Here is a 17161-nt window from a genome sequence, read left to right as displayed (position 1 = left end):
CACTTAAAAGGATAAAGGGTTGTTAACACCTGTAGAGCCAAGAGAGATTCAGGGATCAGGGAGATGAAAATGAGCCATGAAATCAATCAACTCCTCAGGGCTGTCTGAATAGAAATGCTGCTGCCCCTTCCAGGCCATTGGCTTTCAAGTTTAGGTGAAACAGGAAACATAATAGGGGTGGGGGCATACAACTGCACCCCCCGCTCCTGGATCTGCCCCTGAAACTGCTGAACATACTGAAACTACTGAAATGCAGTACTGTTCTGGCTATTCTCTTTCTTCTCAGGCATGCCCCATCACACTCCCTGTAGAAGCCCTGATACATCCTGGTTTTCTTTATGCCAGACAGTCTTTAGCTATCTTCAGCTACCTGATTGGGAGAGTTTACAGCAAGTTTGCACCTCATTGAGGGCAGGTCGTAACACACAATATATATATATATATATATATATATATATATATGCATTTAGTGGAACTATGCACCTTTTTGGATTAGCACACTTGACCTGATGAAAACAGCACGAATCTACAAAAGGGTGCAATCTCCCTTTTGTTGTAAGTAATCTAGTAAAAGCATCTTGGAAATTTCGATAACTTTACAGTCTATTGGCTATGTCACTGATGCAAATCCCCCTGATATTTCTAGCACTGTTAGAAACAAGGATAACCAATACAAAGTTTCTCCACTCTCTGTACCTGAAAGGTAAAGACAAAGCTGATCAGATCATTTTATTTATTTATTTTTTGTCTGTGAACAATTTCTGTACTTCTATCAAGGATATACAAGTGCAAGCACATTTTATGGCTGAATGCATTTAAACTTCCTATAAAATTTATATGCAGATGAGGTGCAGCCCACAGGCTTACAGCAAATTGCTTTTGTGGTGTCACAAAGTCTGGACATCCTTAATTCAAATGGAGAAGCTTGTAAGCTTGCTTTAATCTTTTCTGTGTGTTGCTTCTAGTAGTGCCACTTGACTGTATTTCAAAGAGCAAAATTCTGATTTTCTGTTTCAGCTGCACCTCTTTACCATACAGGGAGGTGATATAAAAATCCAGAAGCTTCTGTAGCTAAACCATTCTAAAGGGAGATGCAGTAATGGGTACCAGTGGGAAAATATGTTAAAGCTGGAATAGCCTCTTGTAAAGATCCTGCTATTCCTCTGTCTCAATGGTTATATGCTACATTTCTATACTACATAACCAGCTGAACAGTGTCTGGAAGTCTCTCTTTTTGTATCAATTTAGAGTCAGATTTACAAAGGGATTTATGTACCTTAATTTGCAGAGAGGCACATTGTGTAATTTGTAAAAAGTTTTGTGTTAGGTGCCCAACTCTCATTCACTTCTCTAGGAGTTAGATAGATATGCAAAGAGCATAGGTGGTTTTATAAATCTCACTAAGCATCTAGTATTTAGTTAGCTAAATACTTTTATATATGACCCTCCAATATTTGGAGCTAAACATACTCTGTGCAGCACTGTGCAGCACAGCTGAATAAAGGTCATATCTCTATTAACAACCCCTTTAGTCTCTTCAAAAGAGGCCACACTATCTATTGTCCTCCTGCTTTGGGTACAGAAAATCTTAATAGGCTATTCCCTTCTTGCTTTGACCTTTGAAGAGCTTACATTTTACAGTCTGTAAGGACTTGAATTTCTAGCCTAGAAAGAAAATCTGGGATGCTATTCTAGCCAGTCCATTAGCAGCAGAAGGATAATAGTAGCCTTCCTATGAAAAAAAAAAACGTGTGTGGCATATATATTACCAGGAACTTATCCTCCAGCATTAGGCCATTGTGTCAATATGTTATCAATACCAATTGCTAAGTAAGGTGTGAAGGCAAAGTATGGTAGCCAAATTCCTAATCTCGTGTATTATTTAATGAACTTCATTGAACAGAAGTCAGAGATTAAAGAGGCTTGGAAACAAACCACACTTAACAAGAGGTCAATAATGCTTCAGTTCTCTGGTATTCTTTAGAACAACATTAATCAGGGTGAGTTCTTGGATGCAATGTGGAATTTCAATGATGTTTATTGAAAAAGAAAAGAAATGTGGGTCATGTCAGGGCTTGTTTTCTCTCAGGATTTAAATAAATATTTCAAATTTATTACTGCCTTTTAATTTGGAGCTGGAAGGGTCATGGGATTGACTGAAAAAAGGGCACAGTTATTCACCTTTAAATTGCCTCTTCAAATTGAGTCAAGGTCAATGGCAACAGAAGTAATTTTCATCTCATTCACTGTCATATAGAATACATTAACAATGTCAATCCAGTTTATTTTTCAAAGCTAGCTAAATCTTATTAAGGCCATTTTAATTCTGAGTAGGAGTATTTACCCAGGGGTTTAATGCCCACTAACTAAACCACTTTACATTCAGATTAACTTGCCTGGGTGTCTGGACTCAAGCAGCCACTTGACTCAAGCAGCAATAAAGTCCATGGCTACACATCCAATGCTGTTAGGAAAGGAGACTTCCCTCAAGCACTGAGCAGCACTTCCTTGGCAAGGAAAAGAAATATGTAAGTTGGGATTTGTCCTCTGTGATTGAAAGCACCTTTGTGAACCTAAGATGCTAGTTCCTAAGAAGCTGAAGCACTCCATATTGTTACAGTCCCATGCATCATTCATTAGCACTTTGCACTCACTTGCAACCCAGGAACAGCCAGTGCATCCAAAACCAAGTCAGAACCAACATTATGAGCGAGATGGGAAAGCTGAACAAAAACCAGGTTCCAAAATTCACCACTTCAGCATTTGGATAATGGCTGGGAAGGAGAAAGCTTTGTAAGTAATTAAAAAGACAAGAGGGATGGATGGACAGGCTCCCATAATTTATATCTATACACAACTAAATGATCATGTGTCATAATATAAAATTTGGATCAGCATGATAGCTGTATTACACATGCATAGCAAAACCACAGTCAAATAAATGCCAAGTTAATCATGTCCATCCTTTTCTCGGAATATCACATGTCCTGGTCATCAGAATATCTTAGAAAATGTTTAGAGTACTTACTGGTATTGCTAGTATAGCAGGGATTAATTTGGTCAAATAAAATGTGTATGTAACACCATATGGACTGATTTCATTTTTCTGTGAAAATAAGATTTTCTTTTTGTTGAAGATTGGTTGTCAAAGAGGATAATAATGATCTATGATTGCCTTAGTCAAAAACCTCCCAAATCCATACAATGTGATGTCTCTGCAGAAATCTGCCTGCATCATATATTCCTTTGTTCCATGTACTAAAATACTAGTTCTTTTGCATAGTTTTCCATCTAGTTATTCCTGGTGTGCTTCAATACAGTACATAATTTAAAAAAAAAATGGTAGCAGAAGAACAGAAAATTTAAGGCAAGCAGAAGATCCAAAATTCTGATTGTGCTGAATTTGTCAGCTAAACTTTCTTCAACTTAACTAGGGCTAAGAGGGATTTTACTCAGGATCTCTGATTATACTGGATCACACAGTATATAATAATTCATACAGTTTAGGCTGCACTTTAAAATAAGCTAAAAATAATGGAAGTGTCATAGCAAGACACACTAAAGCAATTTCTGCAGAGAATTCCAAAACCTAAACTTCTTCATAAAAGCTCACCATCAGAACTAGCTTTCTGGGAAACGTGTGACATTTTCTTAAATTACCAGTCCCCAAGAAGCACTGCATTCTTTCTATTAAAAAGAAGCTGACAAAAAAAAATCTGTAGATGTGCTTGGTTTGGTTGAGAGGAGGTGTAATGTCGTGTAAACACATGTGTAAACACCATACATTCAATGAAGTCAGTTCCAATTTAAGTGCCAGTACACTGGGAACTGATATAATTTGAAATCAGGCTGTTTCTGGAGGCTGATCTCTTGCAAATCTGGCCCCTGAAGACCACTAGGAAAAGGTTGGAAAAAATTCTGTTTCTTTCTCATGAAGTTCAATTTATTTTTCATTTTATTTTTTAAATATAATTCCACATAATCAGATTCTTTTTATTTTGCCTGATTTTGTCTGCCTCTGCTGTTACCATAATTATCTGTCTATGATATCATAATTAGCTCCTGCAATCATAATGATGCCACATGCTGAGGATTATTACTTTACATGGGGAATAAATACCAGGAACAGATGGGCATGTAACAAATATGACCTGCTTGGTGGAACGGAAGCGGAAAGGGATCTCGGAGTCCTAGTGGACTCCAAGATGAACATGAGTCAGCAGTGTGATGAAGTCATCAGAAAAGCTAATGGCACTTTATCGTGCATCAGCAGATGCATGACAAACAGATCCAAGGAGGTAATACTTCCCCTCTATCGGGTGCTGGTCAGACCACAGTTGGAATGCTGCATGCAGTTTTGGGTGCCACACTTCAAGAGGGATGTGGATAACCTGGAGAGGGTCCAGAGAAGGGCCACTCATATGGTTAAGGGCTTGCAGGCCAAGCCCCATGAGGAGAGACTGGGGCATCTGGACCTCTTCAGCCTCCGCAAGAGAAAGGTGAGAGGTGACCTTGTGGCTGCCTATAAGTTCATCACAGGGGCACAGAAGGGAATTGGTGAGGCTTTACTCACCAAGGCGCCCCTGGGGGTTACAAGAAATAATGGCCACAAGCTAGCAGAGAGCAGATTTAGACTAGACATTAGGAAGAACTTCTTCACAGTTAGAGTGGCCAAAGTCTGGAATGGGCTCCCAAGGGAGGTGGTGCTCTCCCCTACCTTGGGGGTCTTCAAGAGGAGGTTAGATAAGCATCTAGCTGGGGTCATCTGAACCCAGCACTCTTTCCTGCCTATGCAGGGGGTCAGACTCGAAGATCTATTGAGGTCCCTTCTGACCCTAGCATCTATGAATCTATGAATCTATGAACTAATGATCCTCTTTCTAATCATATACACTTAGCAATAAAGAAGTAGGAAAGAAAGTATATAGAAAGTAAGCAGAAGCAAAATTATCTCTAAATATATCTTCTTGAATATGTTCTTATTTCCATAAGACAGTAACTCTTATAGTAAGACCATCACCATGACGGTAATTATCCCAGCACCAGTCTCTAACATGACTGCCAGGAGCTGCGTGATGTCACTTACCTGTTAAAGTGCTCTAAGAATATGAGGCTAGTGGATGTGCCTATAATGGTGGTCAGTCCCCCAATGGTTGCAGCGTATGAGATGCTCAGTGAGAGGCACTTACAGACCATATGATCATGTCTAGATTGGTATCGGTATTTGGTACTCAAATCCAGGTCTCTGGAGTTCGGAGGCAGAACAAGTATCTGAGTCTGTAAAAAGAAATACACACTAGGGAAAGTTTTAAACAATATCTGCAGCTTGGCATAGGCCACATGGAAACTCTGATTGTGAAAATGTCTAGAAACAAAGAAACAATCTGGTTGTAGGTAGCTTATTCTTTATGAGAATTAACTGGAATCAGAACTGAAAACCTGTCCAATGACCCAAAAATGCTTGGCCTGGGACTAAAATGCAGGGACAGCAGTAATCAGATTTTTGATCAGCATCTGGCCCTGCTCCACTGCTACATGGACTTTCAGCTGAATACCAACCAACTCTGAGCTGAGACGAGTGGATTTTTCTATTTTAGTTTTTGGAATCAGTAAACTTTAAGGCACATGAGAAGGAAGCAGGCAATGTTTGGCAGACCTTTCACCCTCACTTTGGTTCATGAAAGTAGCTTGGGTAAACTGCAAGGGAAATTAGGTGTGACACTGCATACATAAGATGTGTCCCAGAGAAGATGGGTAGGCAACTGCAGGTGGTAGAAGGATGCAAAGAGCGTTCCATAGTGGTGGCTGTCAGTAGACAGTCCATGGAATTTAAGGGAAGTGAGCAGAGTTGCCAACTGCCTGGAAATGTACAAACACTTCATAAAAATAGCCTAAAAATTCCTATCTGTAAAAATCTGTAAAAACATTTTTCCTTCCATAAAAACATGAAGCCACTGGAGCTTTAAGCTCCACTGCAGGAAAAATCTACAAGCAGCATTCAAAGACAGGAGTGCAAAACCCTGCACAGGACTCTTGTCAGGGGGCTGTGGCTCACTAGAGCCTGTTAGACCCTTCCATAGCCATGTGCTGCCACTGGGTCCCTTTGGCTGTTCCCTGTCTCTAACATCTGCTTCCTTGAAGGTACAAGGAGTGGGGTGATGCAGCTGGGACAAAGCTACCAGTTGGGAGGGGAAGAGCCAGTGGGTGGAGGACCACTCTGGGACAGGGAGAGTGAGGCATTGGTAAGGCTGGGGAGTGGGATGTGGGAGACAGCATGGTACAGGGTGCAGTGGGGCATGTCAGGGTATGTGGTGAGCGGGGGACTCCTGTGGTGGGGACAGCAGGATATAAAACCACTACAATAGTCACACAGGGCTACCAACACAAGACTTTTTTTTTACTGACAGTAAAATACATGCCAGTAAAAAAGTTTCTCTGTCAGTAAAAAAATTGCAGTAAAAAGATATTTAAAAAATATCTTGTGTTTGCAACCCTGGAAGTAACAGAAAGAAGAGATCAGGGTCAGGAAAAAGACAGCAGGGGTTCTGAATTCATTTGGTACAGCATGTACAGTTCTGTTGCTTTGTAGTGGGTTTATTTTTTTTACATAACTCTGGTGCTGTTCTGAGCTTCTTGTTCTCATGGAAACCCTAGTCCAAACCTGTATTAGGTCAAATCTGTAATACCTTCAGTGTTTACAAAATGACCACTGAGGGACTGTTATTTGGCCTGCACTGATATGGTGATTTAATAACATAAACAGATAATCAGTAGAGATTATAGACTAGTAAACCAAATGTTTGGATTTATGCATCACTTTTATACCCAGATTTCCAAAAATGCTATTGTATTACTCCAGGTATCTAGCACTCTGACGGGGACTCATTTCTTCTTCTGGAGGACACACCAAAAAAAATCCAAAGGGTATAACAGGTCTGTGAAAGAGGCAACTAGAAGTAAAAATCATCTTGAGAACAAGCATAGGCCTGACTATCAAAAGCTCCAAGACAAGAGGAGCAAAACTTCCATGGCAATTTGCTTATAGGGACTGTATATGAACTTGCTGTGAATGGACTGTGTTTGCCTCCCCCAAAAGATTAGCACCTCTTACCTGAGGTAAATGCTGCCCATTGGTTTTGGAATTCGCAGTTCCAATTGGGTTGGCTATCATGTGTACACCATTCATATTCTATGGGAGAGGAGAGGCCTTTTGGTTAGAAGATGTTCTCTTTACATAATCCCAGAAGGCCCTCAGAAGTAAATTTACAGGTTCTTTGAGGGTTTCCAGTAAAACCACAACAGTTCTTATGGAAGCCCTTGTTCTGTAATTCAGCAGATTAAATAAAAATAAATCTTTTCTTTAACAAAATCCTTAAAGATTAAATCATGGCCAGGGTATCTCATCTCTCCCTATAATCTTGGCAGCTCTGTGGTAGGAGAATCCAACCAAAACCTTGCAAGAAACACTTGACCTTTGTTTTTATAAGGTGTAGAGCATTCAGCAAGTAGAGTTCTTTAATTCATTGTACTTGTGTTACTTCAGGGGTTACCAAATTTTGAACAACCAAGAGTCACATTTAAAACTTGCTAGGAGTCTCTTGGTCAGGAGGCAAAGGTACTACCTATGACAATACCTTGGTATGCATCAGGGAGCTGAAGTCTGTGGTCGTAGCACTAAAAACAAAGAAAGGAAAATATTTTTAAAAGGTTTATTCCCCTACTATCAAAAAAGGCATATGCCAAGGGTAGGTTATGGAGCACTAGAGTCTGCTGCAGTTGAGAAGAATTCTCATTTTGTTCATCTTAGAATACAACTCATGTAGATACCTGAAAAAGTCACTTCACATCAAGAATCTGTCTCTTGTATTGTGTTGGTAGGGTTCCTCCACTGGTGGAATACTTCTAGTGTTTACTTCCAAGACTTTAATATTATTATTATTATTATTATTATTCAACCTTATTAGAAATCTAATAACCTGTTCTATTGTGGCCCATGGAATAACTGTGATTTTTGTTCCAGGGACTTAGACTCTTAGGTCACTTCTACCACTGAACTGAACTAAAGTTTCAATGGAACAATGGAATAAGATTTTATTTCAGTTTTACCTTTCCTCCATATTTCAAGTCCCTCTCCCGCTCGCCGCCCCCCCCCCCCCGACTTTTGTAGTGAGGACTTTTATTATGAAAGATCCAAATATATAATTTTCAAGAGGGCAGAAAAGGAGTATAAGTGAGAAACCATCATCTTAGAGCTTAATCTGTACAGCACAGATAAATGGGGGAAAAAAGTGGGAAGTAATAAACAGGACAGAGTACAGGGGAATTCAGTTCCATGCTAATGAAAATGCTGATGCATAGCTTTCAATATGCACCAGTCTAGTATTAGGATACGTTTAAGAGATGAGTGTGTAGCTGAGAGCATTACTGGTATGATTAGCATTACTTTTAAGCAATAGTAAGTATAAAACTTATACTATTACTTATACTTTTAAGCAAAGGTATATTGTATTGAGACTTACTATCTTTCAACATGACAGATGATATTTAGCACTTTATCCCACATCTTAGCTTTGTGCCACATTCTATGTACTGACTGAGAACATGCAGGCAGAGCTGGTGGAACTTTTTCAAACATTGTCTCATTTTTAAGATGTGAAAAATAGATGAGGAAAAAATTACAGGAAAGGTTCTTCCTGCTTTTAGCCAAGTGAAGAGTTTGTTTAGAAATTTGCAAATTTCAACCTTTTCACTTAAGGTTATATTTTTTTCTCCATTTCCTTTCCTCATCTTTCAATGACCTTTATTTAAAGATCAAGCACTTGACAGCTTAAGCATTTCTTATCATCCGCCATTCTATTCTGAATCCTATCACAACAAAACCTGAGGCCCCTTTACCCTTCCACCCACTCCCTCCAAACACTTCATGCAGTTTTTAAAACCCCTTCATCACCTGTACCTATAGTGGAACAAAAGATTGAATCTGTTCACATCTCTTCATGATGGATTCACAAACAAAACTGCTAAAGAATTTATACCCTGAGATAAACTTAACTTCCCCTTCAACATAGCTATGGTGTTAAATAAAGAAAACCATTCTATTAACCCAACTTTTTAAATAATTGTCCCCTCAAACTCTTTTAAAATGTCCATATATAAGCTTCTATTTGCCCTTCCTGGCTCCATTCCTGTGTTCATCTCATTGCAACCTGTGTAGGGTTCAAATCTCCAGTCGTGATGAACAGGATTCATTCTTACTCCTCATTGATGAAAATGAGCTCCAGTGAAGTTTGACCGTGATTTTCGCTGAGACCTGCAATAACAAAAGAGAGAGAAGGAGATGAAGAGCCCAAAAGTCTTAGTCCAGAGCTGTGACCATGAATGTGGAGAAACTATGGTAAAAAGAAAGCAGAGACAACCTTCAGTGAACAGTTCCCAATGCTCAGTGATCTGATTCATCTGCTGATCATTACAGACTAATTCACCTGGTGGCATTGAAGCCTTAACAGCATCAGGCTTAGGTATCAGAATCTAAGTTAAGTTGGATCTGGTTAGTACTCATCTGGGAGCTCTTCAAATTTAAACAAAAGGAGGGATTTTCCCTCCCAAGCCAACTCTAAAAAGATGCATGCAGCATAAAGCTCCTTAGCTAACTGCTGGAGAAATCCCTTGGCACAGACACTGAACAGGACAGCCATCAGTTGTCTTGCAGATGCCCTATCCCAAACTTTAGCATAAAGGGCTATGATGGGGGCAAACTACCAGAACTCTCAATACAGGTCAAGGAGCTGCTTATAAGCTGCTGGGGAAGCACTGCTAAAACTTAGATGAGCTTCTGCAATATGATGCAGGGGTTGTTTTGGTCCCTGAGCAGCCTACCTACACTTTTGCTTCCCTGCCTCTGGGCTTTGCATATGTGCATTCCTCTGGGCTGTGCATAGGTGTACTGGAAGCATTTTGATGATGAATGAGGACTTTCCTTTATTAATTCCTGAACAAAAAAGGCTGCCTTAAGCAAAATTGTGAAGCATTTTGCCAAATATTCCAGAATCAGATATTACAAACCAGGAAATTCAGTCAGGAATAAATTAATGGAAATACAACCATGTAACAATTGGAAGGCACACAGTTCAGACACCCAAACAACCTTAACCCTGTTGGGTAGTGACTGAAACCCCTGTGCCCCTCATCTCCTATAAAGAAGAACTCCCAGATATCAGAAGATAAGCTATTTCCCTCTGATGCACATTGTCCAAAAGCATTTTAAGAAATATATTGTAGAGCACTGCTTCCCAAACTTTTCTTCAGCTTGACCCCAATTCTGACCCCATTTCCTCAGCATGACCCCATTTTCTCAGCATGGCCTTGCATTCCTAACTCACAGTCCCCCACAACCCTGGGTGCCCCTCACTCCCCACCCACAGCCCCCCGGGGTCAGGGTCCACAGCCTCCTGCCCCACTCTCCCCCAGCAGCACCCAAGCCACAGCTGCCACCCATGGGAGGTGGCAGCTGCTGCAGCTGGAACAGAATGCAGAGCCTGGCTTCCTCCCCGCCACCCCGTCCCCTCCCCTGTGAAAAACGCTGCTGGAGTGGAGCCCATGATGGGGGGAAGGATGCAGGCTGCCTGCTGCAAGCTTGGGGCTCCCCATCCTGCTGCCTTCCACCCGGGGGCTCCACAGCCCAGTGGGCAGGATCCGGCATGAGAAGGAGGGACACTGTGCTGCCACAGCTCACCCAGCAGCAGCATGGTCACAATTGCACACTGCTGCTGCTGCCATGCCTCACCTTGGTGGCCATGGTGGTGCAGCACTTCCTCCCACAATGATTCCCACCAAATAGGTCACTAAGGTGGCTGCTGCCTGGGGCTGGTCTGACCCAGCTGCAGCCCTACACCCTGCTGTGGGTGCAGAAATCTAAGGGGGCATGTTTATTGCCACCCCATCTGCTGATGTTGCAACCCCATTTGGTTGTAGTGACAGAGATAGTGGGCTCCATTGTTAAGCTTTGCACCAAAACCAAGCATTTAGCTTCTTTGTCCTTTACACAATGCATTTTCCCTAAAGTTACAGGAGTTACTCTTTGAGAACAGAGTTATTCTTCTGAGTATTTACAAATAAATATCTTAATTGGTTTAGAAATTATAGGCAATAAACAGAAGTCACATTTGTCCCAGAAGAAACCATTTTTTCCTGGGACAAAGTGCAGTCATTTCAGATGTCCATGTCTGTTGTCCCAGAACCAAAGTTCATGGGATAAGAAGTGCTAACAGTTTGTTCTGGGATATTGAAAAGTGTATCTCAGTGGTTGTCCTGGGATTGCATCATTGAATCAAAGGCAGAAAAGGAGCAGTGCATTCAGCTGCTCACTAAACCCTGATTGGAAAGGTGATGTATCTACACACCAACACTGGGACATTTCTGTTCTGGAATAAATGCAATGTCTGTTCCTAACCATAGTGAATTAAAAGTGAGACCTTTAATAAATTAAGTATCCAATTTCCACAAAGATCTTAATAACGAGAAAAATCATTCTTTACTCAAAAAGTTGGTGCTGTACATTTGTGAAGGCTATTTTTTCACACATGCAGAGGAGGTTGACTTCTTGCTTTAAGTTCAAAGTGGCACTCATCCTTAACAGGAAGTATCCAGGGAAATATGACAAAAGACCTTGGCCTGGCTTCTAGACCCTGGGGTAAGTTCATATCCCAATATGAGTTGAAGATAACATTCAGTATGCTCCAAAAGGAGGCATAATATCTCTTTTTTCCTTTCTTTTTCTTTTAAGAGACTTCCCAATGCTTTCTCATCCTTTATTTCATACTCCCTCTTATTGACCACATACAGACTATAAGATCTCTGAATACCTGTTACTCAAACACCAATTTTTCCTTAGCTCATAACTATCTTCCCTTCAGCTTAAACCTCCTGACCCTATTTATCCAGTCACTTATCCCTGAAGCTGTCAAATAAATGTTGCTGTATAAAATAAATGAAAATAAAAAGCATGAACCAGATACTCAGCTGATATAAAACAGATAGCTAAAACTGTGTATGGCACTATACCAATTTATATCAGCCATGGATCTGCCTCATTTAAAAAGAGGAGAATTACTGTTATCTTCATATACCGTTTGGCTCCTTCTCTTCAGAAATGGTGTTGCCTGAAGTGCTGATGACCTCACACTCCTCCTCAGCATTCACCAGCTCTTGTAGCACTGCCTCTACAATTGGCATCACCATGGCTGTGGTAGATGTATTGGAAAGCCACATGGATAAGATGGTGGTGCAGCACATAAAGCAAAGTAGTAACCTAAAACACAGACGGGAAAAGCTGTCTGGGGGTGCACTTTTACAGCTTTTCACATTAGGGTGGAACAAACAGATATTAGAAGGTAAAGAAACAAAGAAAAAGACAGAAGAGATAGAAACAGGATGGAAAAACTCCTAGTCTTGCAACCCAACAAAAGATTCTCAAGGCTTGAATTAGGGTACTCAGTTGGAAGAGAAGACACACTGTGGGTAATATCATAATTTGCTTTTGAACAAGCTTACATGGATAAACTGACTTATGATTTGCTCTTGACCTGTGAGTCTGTCAACAGTCAAAAGCAGAGGATTCACTCACATGCCTGGCTTTGCTCCAGCCATCATGACCATGCGCAGGGCAATCCGCTTGTGTAGATTCCACTTTTCTACAGAAGCTGCCACACAAATCACTCCCAGGAGGAGCAAAGTTGTGTTCTTGAAATATTCTGCAGCTACCTGTAGGAAGGCAAGTGAGAGAGAAGTGAACTCGGAGTGACAGTTACTCACAGAAAGCATGCTGGGAAGGTGCAGTCATCATTATCAAGGCTTATGTAGTAAAATTGAAACCCTTGCTGTGACATGAACTCAGTTCTCTTAGACAAGCTGTGTCCTGTGTCATACCAGGAAAGGTGTTGGGTGCATAGCTGTAATATCTGAGTTGTGGTCTTTGCAGAGGCCAGCTGCAGACAATGTTTCATAGAGTGCTAGGAATACACAATGGGTGCGTCTACACAAGATGCTATGTCACCGTAGTGACAACCTACAGCACCATAGCTCAGTGCTACAGCAACATAGTGTTGGTGAGCATGAACCATGAGGCTGTCACTACTCTACAAGCTACAGCACAGCAGGGTTGGAAATGGCCTGCATGGTGCCGCAACTGTGCAGTACCAGCAGTTACTGCGCAGTTATTTAGTACTTGCTTTAGGAAGTAATAAATGACTGTGTAGTAACAACTGCAGTCATGCACATGTGTAGGCATGCCCAGTAAATCTTAGTTCTGAACGGATCAGTGCATGGTCCCTTAACACCTATTTTCAGACACTAACAAGCACATGGAGTAGAACACTTCAGTCTGATTGATCATCTGCCAGGTAGACTAGGTGATCCAACTACCAAATTCTCAAGGGCATACTAGTCTTGCTTGGTGGTTTGTTTCTGCCAGAAAAGATACTTTACTCAGCACGTTCATTCAGGGACACCTAGGATTGGTCCATTGCCTTTCTATCTATAAGACAGGGTTAAAAATAATACACAATAATGACTAAATGATATATAGGTTGCATATACTAAAGTGGTGTTAGAAGTCATTAGTATTTTAGAACTCTTTGAAGATGAAAAGTAGTATGTAAGTGCTTATGATTTTTACTAAAAGCTATTAGGGGATTTCGTAGGCCAGTACAATGAATAACACATTCACCTTGTTTAACTTCTGTTCTGTTTCCCTACTAGACTCTTCTTGTCTCTAATGCTTGGTTAATCTTCTGTTGCAAATGATCCTGAAAAACTTAGGGGTATTAATTTAGTGTGGTATTGCATAACACCGTGTCCTTCAATATCTTGTCTGATGCTACCAATCATTTCTTTAGAAACTGCCTCCAAGGAATTCCCATGGAAACACACACAGAACATCCACATTAACATTTGTACAGGTCACTGGGGTTTGTGCTAGCTTATGAAGTCAATCTGGCCCAATATATCAGATTTGGAATGAGCTGTCCATGCCTCCATTTTATGTCCTTGTAAGTAAAGTATTTGAACACCTCAAAATCCTAATGCATTTACCCTCAGTACATCCCTACGAGGTAAGGAAGAATGATTAATCCCATTTTACAAATGGGGAACTGAGGCATAGAATGTTGCTTATGACTAATATATAATGACTGTCTACTGAAAAATGGTAAGTAATTACAGGAGCAAGAACTGTCTCCTAGCCAGGAGCGTGCCCTGCTCACAGAGCACCCTCTTGCTTGGTGCCGTCTGGTCCCACAACTTTTGTATTCATTTTTGCATAGTAGCCCAAATTTAACAAGAGGAATGGGCCCTCAGCCTGGCCTTATCCCTACACCTTTGGTGAAGGAATAAGAGATATGACTTTGAATCCCCTCAGTGTGAGGATTTGAACTGAAGTGTCTCATTATCTTGGCTGATGGATCATCATCACTAGGCTATTGTGCTGTGTGGCAGTGGCACCATTAGCAGCTGCTGTTGCTGTGCTTTTTAAGGAAAATGGGTGGGAGTTCTGAACTCATGCTGTCAGTTGTTTTTAGGGTAGCTCAAATATGGGATGCTTAGTTTCAGAATCCCAAAGAGCCTTAGGCAGGAGAGAGGAGCCTCTGGGTATGTACTAGAGATGAATTTTAGACACCTCAGTCAGTTTTGGCCAGAATTGAATTTCCCTGCCTGTCTCAGCTGCTCAAATGGGATGGCCCAGGTTGCTCTCTTGGACTGAGATGCTTAATTTGTGTCCATTTTATGTGTGTAGGTTCCTTTGTGAATCTTACCCTAAGTTACTCATCTCCCAGAAAGTCTAGAACAGAGCAGAAATTTAGTCTGAGCCCAACTTTTCATGTATTGGGCCATATTGACTTCATTAGAACCCAAAGAGTTCTACTGAACGGATCTGTGTTGTCCTGGTGAGAAGTGGCCATTGGTGTCCCATGGTGGTTTGTGTTGGATCCAGTGCTTTTCAACATCTTTATCATTGATTTGGATGTGGGATGAAAAGCTCACTGGCCAAGTTCACAGATGATATGAAGTTATGGGGGAGCCTGGTTACACTTGAAGATAGGCTGTAGATTTAAGCAGACCTAGACAGGCTGGCAAGTTGGGCAGATCAGAACCAGATGAAGTTCAACATTGAAAAGTGTAAAGTGCTCCATCTGGGGATGAACAATCCCCAACATACTTACAGGCTTGATGGTGCCAAACGGACTAGCACCATGACTGAAAGGGACGTAGGGTTAATAATAGACCATAGTATGTACATGAGCCATCAGTGCAATGCTGTAGCTAGCAGGGCAAGCAATACTCCGGCATGTATCAATCAATGCACCTCAAGCAAAACCAAGGAAGTGATTTTTCCGCTTTACTCAACATTGGTGAGACCGCAGCTGGAGTACTGCATCCAGTTCTGGGTGCCACACTTCAACAAGGATGTGGAAAAGCTTGAGAGAGTCCAGAGAAGGGCCACCTGTACGATCAGAGACTTGCAAGACAAGTCATACAAGGGAAGGCTAAGGGACTTGAGCATCTTCAGCCTAAAAAAGGGAAGGCTGAGACGGACTTGGTCACAGCTTATCGCTACATCAAGGGCTTGGTGAACAACTGTTCTCCAGGGCACCTTTGGGTAAAACCAGGAGTAATGGTCACAAACTCCTAGAAGATCATTTCAGGCTCAACATTAGGAAAAGCTTCTTCACAATTAGTGTCCAGACTGTGGAATAAGCTCCCTCCAGAGGTGGTGCAATCACCTACCCTGGAAATCTTCAAGAGGAGGCTGGATGGTCACCTCGCTGGGGTCACCTGACCCCAGCTGTCTTTCCTGCATAGTGCAGGGGGGGATGAATCTGTTTATTTTGCAAGGTCCCTTCCAGCCCCTTATAATCTATGAATCTCTGAATCTATTTCTCCCCTCCACATTTAAAATATAATATGAAAAAAAAAAAAACCAAGACACAAAAAATGAAAAGCCTGGCTCTGTTTCGGGTTCAGCCACAGATTTTCAATATGGGTTCTGGGTAAGTCCCTGTGGTCTAAATTATCAAACTCAACTACCTGAAGTTATGCACCTAAATTGATATTAAGAAGTTAGTTTTCAGATATGCTGGGCAACTGCAGCTCACATTGTTAAACCAAATCAAAGGGCTCCTCCACTGTAAGGCATAGGTGTGTTTTCAAAATGGTGACGGCTATAGTAGGATGTTTGAAATGAAAGACTGAGGAGAAAGGGCTTTACTTTGACCCACCCACATGTGACAACTTCCCTGGCTACACTAGACTTTTAAAATGCATTAGCTATCATGTTTCAGTTATTATATGTGAAAAAAAGCCTTCATTCTTTCCAAGTTTTGGCATTCTCCAGGAATTCAGAGCCCAAAATCAATACATAACTAAGAATTAAGGATAGGCTCTTGTATTGGAAAATACAGAATGAAATCCTGGCCTCATCAAAATCAATATGAGGATTTCAGTGAGGCCAGAATTTTTTTTCATTGTTCTTAGTACCTTATGTACCTTCTTTATAAAAGTGTGAGAATAATACTAATTCCCTTGCTAGGATCTCATAAAAATAGTACTATATTAAGCGCTAAGTATTTATTTATTTATTTATTTATATTTATTTAGCAAAACCCCACGGTGAGAAAAAAGGACTCGGCTGTTTTGACTGTTAGCCAAAACTTTTAAATATCACTTTTTTGGCTTTCTTCCACTAGTTTCTGACTCATTAACTTTCTTTATTTTCCCAGTACCCTGTTCAAATTTTTTTAATAAAGAAGTTCTTAAACTGAATGAAAGGAATCCATCTAGCCAGCAGCACAAAAATTTAATTGTTCCCCTTTATCCCTTTCATAGTCTTTCAGGGAAACTAGTGAATACTAATGTTCCTATAAGCATTTTTTTTTTTTGTTCTTATAAACATACACACAAAACTCAGACACACTCTGACTCATACACATATGACCTTGTGAGTTTTCTTTGGGTTAACCTGCGTAGTGGGAGTCCATGGTTTCTATGATGCTTCCATGAAGCAGAGTAGAAGTCTGCATTATTATCAGATGCTGTTATTTTAATTTTAACTTTTTAATTTATTTCTGAAAATGAATAAAGTAATCTTTATAGTATCCCCACCATTACT

At 40.8% G+C, this 17161-nt stretch overlaps 1 protein-coding gene across 1 annotated transcript in view; it reads right to left on the bottom strand.

Moving 5' to 3' along the window:
• SLC13A4 (solute carrier family 13 member 4) overlaps positions 1-17161 on the bottom strand; it is a 41952-nt gene that overhangs the window by 14844 nt on the left and 9947 nt on the right. The window contains exons 3-9 of the mRNA XM_019489234.2: positions 12623-12759; positions 12126-12307; positions 9256-9310; positions 7635-7674; positions 7112-7189; positions 5087-5277; positions 2655-2774 (exon numbers count right to left, since the gene is read on the bottom strand). Coding sequence (XP_019344779.1) covers positions 2655-2774; positions 5087-5277; positions 7112-7189; positions 7635-7674; positions 9256-9310; positions 12126-12307; positions 12623-12759 — 803 coding nt within the window. The remainder of the gene's footprint in view (positions 1-2654; positions 2775-5086; positions 5278-7111; positions 7190-7634; positions 7675-9255; positions 9311-12125; positions 12308-12622; positions 12760-17161) is intronic.

The sequence above is a fragment of the Alligator mississippiensis genome, chromosome 4 (assembly GCF_030867095.1).
Source record: "Alligator mississippiensis isolate rAllMis1 chromosome 4, rAllMis1, whole genome shotgun sequence".
NCBI classification, from domain to species: Eukaryota; Metazoa; Chordata; order Crocodylia; family Alligatoridae; genus Alligator; species Alligator mississippiensis.
The sequence above is the reverse complement of the archived record's forward strand: the minus strand, read 5'-3'. Positions and strand labels throughout refer to the sequence as shown.